Raw genomic sequence first — 8,076 nt, 5'->3', positions numbered from 1 at the left:
TAATCAGAGAGTTTTTGGAGGTGTTTGCTGCTCCTATGGCACTCTGCTTTGATGTTGTAGTTTGTTTTGTAAAGTTTATAAATATCTCACATTTATTTATTACTAGGGGCCAAGCCCGTTGCATTCAGGAATACTACGAGCACTAGATTAGGGTGTTGGAGTGGGATATCTCTGTGGATGGCCTCCCCCTCCCTCCAGGACCTGGAAAGGCGGCAAGCAGCTTTTGTGGAACTCACTGGCAGGGGCAGCTCTCACGTAGCAGGGATCTGCAGCCTCCGAGCCTCAGAGAGAAGTGGAAGGAGGAGGGGATTGAACCCCCTGGACTGAAATGTATTGAAAATACATTATCCACCCTGTGTGGTAAGCAGCTAGATTAAACCAGAGGCAACAGTGTTGTGTATATAGTTCACAATCTAATGAATGGAATCCTCTTCGATCAAGTCTATGCTTGCAGTGTAAAGAAAAGAGGGTTGAACTATGATTGCATGGCCATCGATTGATTCAGAAATGTGGTACAGTTCCAAATGTCCACATCAATAGCTGAACAGAATATAGGAAATGCCCTGCTGGATCAGAGCAGTGGTCTACATATAGCCCAGTACTCTATTTCATACAGTGTCTAGCCAGTTTCTCCAGAAGTCCAATAAAAAGGTCACAGAGGTCAGGCCTTCCTAGATACTGCCTTCTAGTACTGCTATTCAAAAAATTGCTGACCCTATATATACAGATTTCATTTACTCACCATGGGTAGTAAACACTGATGGACCTATCTTCCATGAAACTGTCCAACCCCTTCCTATGTCTGGGCCATCACTAATCAATTAGCAGTGCATTCAGTAGTTTAATTACTGGTTGACTAAAGAAGTACTTTCTTTTGTCTGTCCTGAACCATGAACTTCATCAGATGCCTTCTAGTATTTTGGGAGAGGGAGATACAGTGACTAGAACTATACAAAGTATTCTGAATGAGGCTGCACCACAGTTCTGTGTGTGGGTATTACATTATTAGCTATTTTATTTGCACTCCATTTCCTATTAGTCCAAAGTACATAGTTGGCCTTTTTATTGCTGCCGCCCAGTGAGTCAACATTTTCATTGAGCTATCCACTATTACCCCAAGATTTCTCAACCAGTTCACATCGTTTTAAGCACTTATTGAAAAATCAGGATCCTCCTCTATTGTGACTTAGTCTACATTTTCTTACCTATACTGACCTTCATTTTCCACACTGTTGCCTATTCAATTTACAGAGATCCTTCTATAAAGGGTAAAAGTATCCCTTATGCAAGCACAGAGTCATGTCTGATCCTTGGGATGATGCCCTCTAGTGTTTTCTTGGCAGACTCAATACAGGGTGGTTTTGCAATTTCCTTCCCCAGTCATTACCGTTTTACCCCCCAGCAAGCTGGGTACTCATTTTACCAACCTCAGAAGGATGGAAGGCTGAGTCAACCTTGAGCCGGCTGCTGGGATTGAACTCCCAGCCTCATTGTCAGAGCTTCAGACAGCATGTCGGCTGCTTTACCACCCTGCGCCACAAGAGGCAGTTCTATAGCTCTTGACAATCCTCCTTGATTTGCACCATCCTGGAAAACACTTTAAACAATGCATATAAACTCATCTTTACTGCATTTATTGCCTCTCTTACCATCTACGTTGTATTTTGTTGTAGTTTATTGACTGCAGATGAAACACTTATAACGTCCATTGCTAACCTGCCTCATGAAATAACTCCCATGCTACCCATAACATAAATCATAGCATATTATTATTTCTTGATACCATGAAGTAAGAAAACAAATAAATCACACCTAGAATAGCTTTGTATTTTCAGTCAGCTCACTTGTAGATGCAGTTGTCATGCTGAATTCTGTTGATATATCTTCTATATATATTACATATATTTTGACAGCGATTACATTGAAACGGAGCATTATTTCCTCAATGCTTAGCCTTGGAACAATATCTCCAGATTTGTGGCTCCGTCTATGTTCTTCTAGGTTTTTCTCCCTCTTAAATCCCATCCCATAATGTTGATGCTTTCTTATATTTTTTCATGGCTACATACCTCTTAAAGAGGGAATTCATGGGAATTATAGTCCATGGACATTTGGAGGACCACAGGTTGACTTCCCCTGTTGTAATGCAATGGAGTCTGCTCTCCAAAGCTGCCATTTCCTCTGGGGAATTGAGCTCTGTAGTCTGTAGTTGTAATTCAGGAAGAGCTACAGGTCCCACCTGGAGGCTGGTAACGCAGCTCATACAGGCTATTTTAGAGCTGAAATAGATAAATTTATTTTTGTGAAAACTTTTAATAAAATATCTCAAAAGTTTTCTGCCTCACATCTTGATTTTTAAGTGTTTATTACTACAATTCCCAATAAAATTTAGGACTTTTACAGAAGTAATGACCCACTGAAGATATACTAGGCATGCTATTTTAATAGTAGAGGGTATCATTATGATGACTCTGAAGCATGTAGTATCCAAACAGGGCTCTCTGAAGGATCATTTGCCTTTTGGCCAAGCCAAGGACCTGAAAGTTGACTGAACAAAAAACAGAATAAAAAACAACTATTTATTACCTAGTGTGCAAAATTCAGATGATAAACTATACAGAGAAATATTATTGAATACTTAAATCCAAGTTTATAGCACCAAAGATGTTGTATGTCTAATTCCTAAGTATCACATTAATATAACACCTGCTACACCAAAAGACCCAAAGTGTTATGACCTTGAGGGCCTTCTTCAGTAGTCACAATTATATCACACACACACAAACTGTAACTTTTCCAATTCAAAATATCTCCATCAAAAGTGATGAAGATAGTACAGGAATCCTGAAATGCTCCCAGCATCTTTCACATATTTTATTCCACATGTTCCATGCAATGTGTCCGTTCATAGGTAACTGTATTTGTACCACAGACTCGTTTATGCATTAGGAAAACAGGACATTTGTTCAAAATGCTGATTTTCCAGTCTGCTCTTAGCTGAGTATGCCATGATTGCCGCCTTGACCATTACTACAAGCTGGACCAAGCAGCCACTTTGCAATGTGTGGAAAGAGGAAGAGGGGCTGAAATGGCATGACTTCCTGTGAGACAACAGTGGATCTCTGAGGATGATTTCACCCTGGATTAAGTGCTGAGATAGGGTGTCAGTAAATCCCAGTTGCAGCTGGCCACAAGCCCAAGCGGTTGCTGATGTGCTTTGGAGTGCACCCAAGTCACAATTCAATACTCATCTATGCATTTTAGGAGTGTGGCATCAGAAGGCTCGAGCTGTGAGTGGAGACAGTCACACAACCATTTCAGCAAGCTTATTGATGAATGTATATCAGTATCTGTAGCTCACTTTTCTCTCCCATCAGGACCCGAAGCAGCTTACAACATCTGTCTCTTCTCATTTTATCCTCTCCTCATCAATCTTGTAAGGTAGTTTAGAGAGTGACTGGCACAAGGTCACCCAGCAGCAGCCATGGCAGAAGAGAGATCCAAACCTAGATACCCCAGATTCTATCCCAACACTCTCAATATACACGTCCATTTATATATTTTCACAGTAAGACTAAGAATGTGCCTGCTTTGCCATTAGCAAACTGTGAGGGGATAAAACAGCAAAGAGCTTGAGTTAATGATATTCAGAACTAAACATTAGTCAAGACTAGCCAAGTGAGCATTCTGTTTTTAATCACCTGCCCCTTTACCTTTCTGTATGTGTTTGCTGTATATATTATCTCTAAAGTAGTATTAAGATAGGAAACAACAACAACAGCATGTAGTCCTAAAAACTTCCTTGGTAATGCTAAGCCAAATGGTTGTTACATGTCAGTATTTTCAGGATCACGGTCTTATAGGTCATACTGCTACAACAACTAATATGTAGATATACTGGATTATATTCCTTCATTAATTTAAGACATATTTGGTCTAAATATAAGAATCAATTGTGGCCAAAAATTCCATACTGGGTGTCGCCACATGAGGCATTATATGGTAGGGGAAAATGGCACTGAAAGGAGTGTCTAAAATATAAAGCTCTGTTAGATTACTCTGAACAGCAAATAAAATTTAAACAGAGGGAAGATGTAACAGTAGCAAGTGGTATCTGCAGTTGGTTTCAATATAGACAATGATATGATAAATTTAAAACTGATAGACAGATTTATCAGTTTGAAAATTTTAAAAATGAGGCTGATCTGTGTATATATGAACAAGAAGAGAAATAAATTACAGCATCTGTTAAATAACATTCTATTAAGCCTCCATTAAAGTTACAAGGCAGCTTTTTTTCCTGCACCTGTTTGCAATCCTACAAATTTAGGGTTGCCAACCTCCAGATGCTGGTTGGAGTGCATCTCCAGGGATTACAATTGATCTCCAGGCAACAGAGATCAGTTTTCCTGGAGAGAATGCCCATTTTGGAAGGTGGACTCATAGAATCATAGACTCAGGGGCATTATAGCCCACTGAAGTCCCTCTCCTCTGTCAACCGATCCCTCCTCAGGCTCCACCCACAAAATCTCCAGCTATTATCCAACTGAGAGCCGGCAACTGTATAAAATGAAACTTAAACCAAGTAGCTTGACTGAGTTTTTATTTCATAGCAATGAAAGGCCAACTACTGTATAGGCAGAGGGAGGGAATTGCAAATATGGCTGAGACATCACCTGCATAGTATAGCTTTCAAAACTCAGGAGAGCTTTTCTGCACGTGGATGTATGTTTGTGTGGGTCACCGTTATAAAGTCAGCAATGCTAGAACTGACTTTTGAGTTAGCCACAACTAAATGGAGGTAGGGAAACCCAAACCCGATCAATTTTAGCAGGACTGGTTAAGTATTTTGCATTGGATCACATGAATGTATTGATAAATGCCCTTGGACCCAGCAGGACTTTCTTCTGAATTAGATTTGCTTAATAGAATGTTGTCATCCCCCCCACTGTTGGATTCTTGGGAAACGTTAATTTCTCTGAAACTAGAATGTAGTTCTTATTACACAACTGCATGCACAAGAGGCTGTGCAACCTGTTGTTTACAGAAGTAAATATTTGGATTTGGTTTCACCTTTCTTGCCTGACTAGCATAAAACTGTCATTCCATAAAGAGGAGGTTACTTTACACATCTCGAAGAACAGCTTTGATTTCAGCCCTTAGTACAATCTGAAGGAGAGCTCTCTAGCCCACTAAAGGCCTGCAATCTCCAGCATGTTTATTCAGGAGCAAACCCCATTGAACTCTATGGGACTTCTCAGTAAGAATTAATCTAACTAGGCTTCAGGGATCACTTGACAGAGCTTACTTAGCTCTCATCATCATGGAGCTAACCCTTCGCACTCTCAGCAATGTGGCCAAGTGTCCCTCTCACCTCTCTATTGTTGAAAGGCTTCTAAATGTGTGCTGTGAGTACAGAACTAGGTAGTGGTAGTTACTCCGGGTAAGGTAATATGAGAGTGTTTTATCACAGAGCCAAGGTATACAACTAAACTTAGTATGGATCCTGTAACTCCACTAGCCGGCTCAAAAAGATTTTCCTCCTCTTTCAGCGCCGAAGCTGGGTTTTGGGCCATGTCAGCCGTTGGCAGGAGTGAGTGAATTGAGATGACAAGGTGAGTTTCTGTCTGGGCACCATTTTAACCTGTTTTCCTCCGCCAGACAACCACCCCCACCAGGGAAAAGGAAGGGGGTGGGGAAAATGATATGCCCTCCCTGCTGGGAAGATTTATTTATACGTATCCCCCCCCCCCCGCCGCCCCCGAGAGCGAAAGCGACCTCACCTCCGCTCTGGAGGGGGCTATAGGGCGCTTCCACCGCCGGCTTGCCGCCTCAGTGGGTTGCCACTTCGGGGGCGTCGACTGGCTGGCTGGCTGGCTGGCTGGCGGTCGCCCGTGTGGGTGGGCTGCGCCGGTGCCGCATCCCCAGCCCGCCTCTGCCTCTCTCTCTCCCCTGTAGGGAAAGAGGCAGACCCAGAGGGGGAGTGCGCCCGCCCGCCTCCCTGCCTGCCTGCCTGTCTGCCAGCCAAGTGCTGCTCCCTGGTGCTCAAAGGCTGCTCCATCCCCAACTCTCTCTCATTCATTTCGCCGGCTAACATGAGAGATCATGGCCGCCTTCGGGCTCCTCAGCTATGAGCAGAGACCCCTCAAGCGAGCGCGCCTGGGGCCCCCCGACGTCTACCCGCAGGACCCCAAGCAGAAGGAGGTGAGTGGCCGCCGGGCCGCCCGTCCCTGTTGCGCCCCCGGCGAGGGGGAGAAGTTTGCCCGGCTGCTGCCCCCTGGGGGGGAGGGGAGGGGAGGGGAGGCTGGCGAGGGGGGCGGAGGCAAGAGGGAGCAGGAAGAGGCGCCGCTTCGCCCCTCAGCGCCGCTGCCCTCCGGCTGGGGCAGGGAGCCCGTGGCCAGCTGGAGGGAGGAGAGAGGGGGGGGGGTTCTCTGTCTGTCTGTCTGTCTGGGCCTGACGCGCTCCAGGCTGGCCTGCCGCTGGCTCCCCGCCCCCTCTCCCATCTTCCCTGGCTCTCTCCTCAGCGCACCCCCCGAAACTTTTGGAAAAATGTCGCCTTTGCACAGGGGAAATGTGCTGCCCCCCGCCCCAACACAACACGGGCTTGCATTTTGTGCCCCTAAAAAGCAGCTGGGGTTGGGGCCGCCTGGGCCAGCTCTGCTAGCCCTGTGGGAATAAGAGCGCATCCCTCCCTCTCTCTCTCTCCCCCCCCTCCCGGGAAGCCGGTTCTCCTTGGACGCCCGTCCCCCTGACCCTGGCTGCGTGGCGGGAGGGGCTGGCCAACCCGGGGGGAGCTACTGCTGGGGTTTGTGTGCCTACATGATGAGAGCAGGTATAGCAAATGGGCAAGTCACTTGAAAGCTGGTTAGTGGCAGGCGCTCCTTGGCGTGATTTCTCTGGAAGGGGAGGGGGGGGAGTCTTCCTCAAGCAGGTGACTGCAAAACACCTGCACTCTGTATTTTTTATATTATTATTATTATTACATTAGCTGGTCCAATACAGTAACTATGATGTTCTCTAGGTATGCTACAGAGCAATTAGCAGATAATTGCTTAGGGGGCTTGTTATAACAGCAGGCTTGTTATAATACTCCCCAACCGTTTGTCAAGGGATTTGTTTGTTTCCTCAACTCACCTGCTACCCGTTTGTAACTCGTTTCTTCCCTCTTAAGGTTAAAGTCATAAGTTATTGATAAACTGTTTCTTAAAAGGTCAATTCTGGCATGCTATGGCTGTTGTAATTTTGGAGTAAGTCTCTCTGCTTTTGGGTGGCAGTGGTTCTGTGTGAGGGCTGTAATGTTTGCATACTACTTGGCTCTTTCCCTGTAGAAGTCTCCACTTCGGTGCCTCTTAGAAATGTGTGGTATTTGAATGGAATCCCTCTCCATGCAACTGGATCAATCAGCATGGCTTTGCAGCATGGAAATGTTAGAGCTCCCTGATGAAACTAGCACTGTGCAGAATGCGGACCTGAACCTCCCCTTGTGGGGGCTTTGTTTGATGTTTCCCTTTAAAAAAATAATCAGTGGTGGCTTCCAAATTGCTGCCCAGCTTGTATGGCTAATTTGAACTGCGTACTAGTAAAAGCATATTCTTGTCTCACTTAAAAACTTCTGGTTTTAAAATGATTTTTAAACATTTGTTTAAAGTAACAATGCCATCATAAGCAAAGGTGCATAGTTATAAACCCACTAACTGGACTTACAACAGTGAAATAGCTGTCTAAGATGACACTGTGAAAATCTGACACTTAGTTTTGGTAACTTATATAGTCTAAAACAGGGGTAGTCAACCTGTTTTAGCAAACGCTGGCAGGGGCTCATGGGAATTGTAGTCCATGAACATCTGGAGGACCGCAGGTTGACTACCCCTGGTCTAAAAGGTCTACTGGATTTGCTGGAAAAGTTTGCTATTCTTGAGAGATACTACTAATAAGTATTTGCCTAATGAATACTTTTTGGCATTAATTAGGGCAGGTTGAGGTCTCTTAAAGCATAAAGAAATGATGCTCAAATGTCAGACCTTTAAAATAATTTTACCTACATTCTCATACAAAATTTTTATTCTTGAAAGTAAA

At 44.4% G+C, this 8,076-nt stretch overlaps 1 protein-coding gene across 5 annotated transcripts in view; it reads left to right on the top strand.

Moving 5' to 3' along the window:
- Positions 1 to 5,853: 5,853 nt before the first annotated feature.
- MED12L (mediator complex subunit 12L) overlaps positions 5,854 to 8,076 on the top strand; it is a 201,831-nt gene continuing 199,608 nt past the window's right edge. For 4 of the 5 annotated variants that reach the window (XM_077348672.1, XM_077348671.1, XM_077348670.1 and 1 more), the window contains exon 1: positions 5,855 to 6,204. In XM_077348672.1, the coding sequence (XP_077204787.1) occupies positions 6,106 to 6,204 (99 nt within the window). In that variant the 5' untranslated portion in view covers positions 5,855 to 6,105. Of the gene's footprint in view, positions 6,205 to 8,076 lie in introns of all 5 variants that reach the window. The other variant, XM_077348669.1, reaches the window with a different exon arrangement.

This window comes from Paroedura picta, chromosome 8 (genome assembly GCF_049243985.1).
Source record: "Paroedura picta isolate Pp20150507F chromosome 8, Ppicta_v3.0, whole genome shotgun sequence".
Lineage (NCBI taxonomy): Eukaryota > Metazoa > Chordata > Lepidosauria > Squamata > Gekkonidae > Paroedura > Paroedura picta.
Note: the sequence above shows the minus strand (reverse complement) of the source record. Positions and strands in the feature narration are given on the sequence as shown.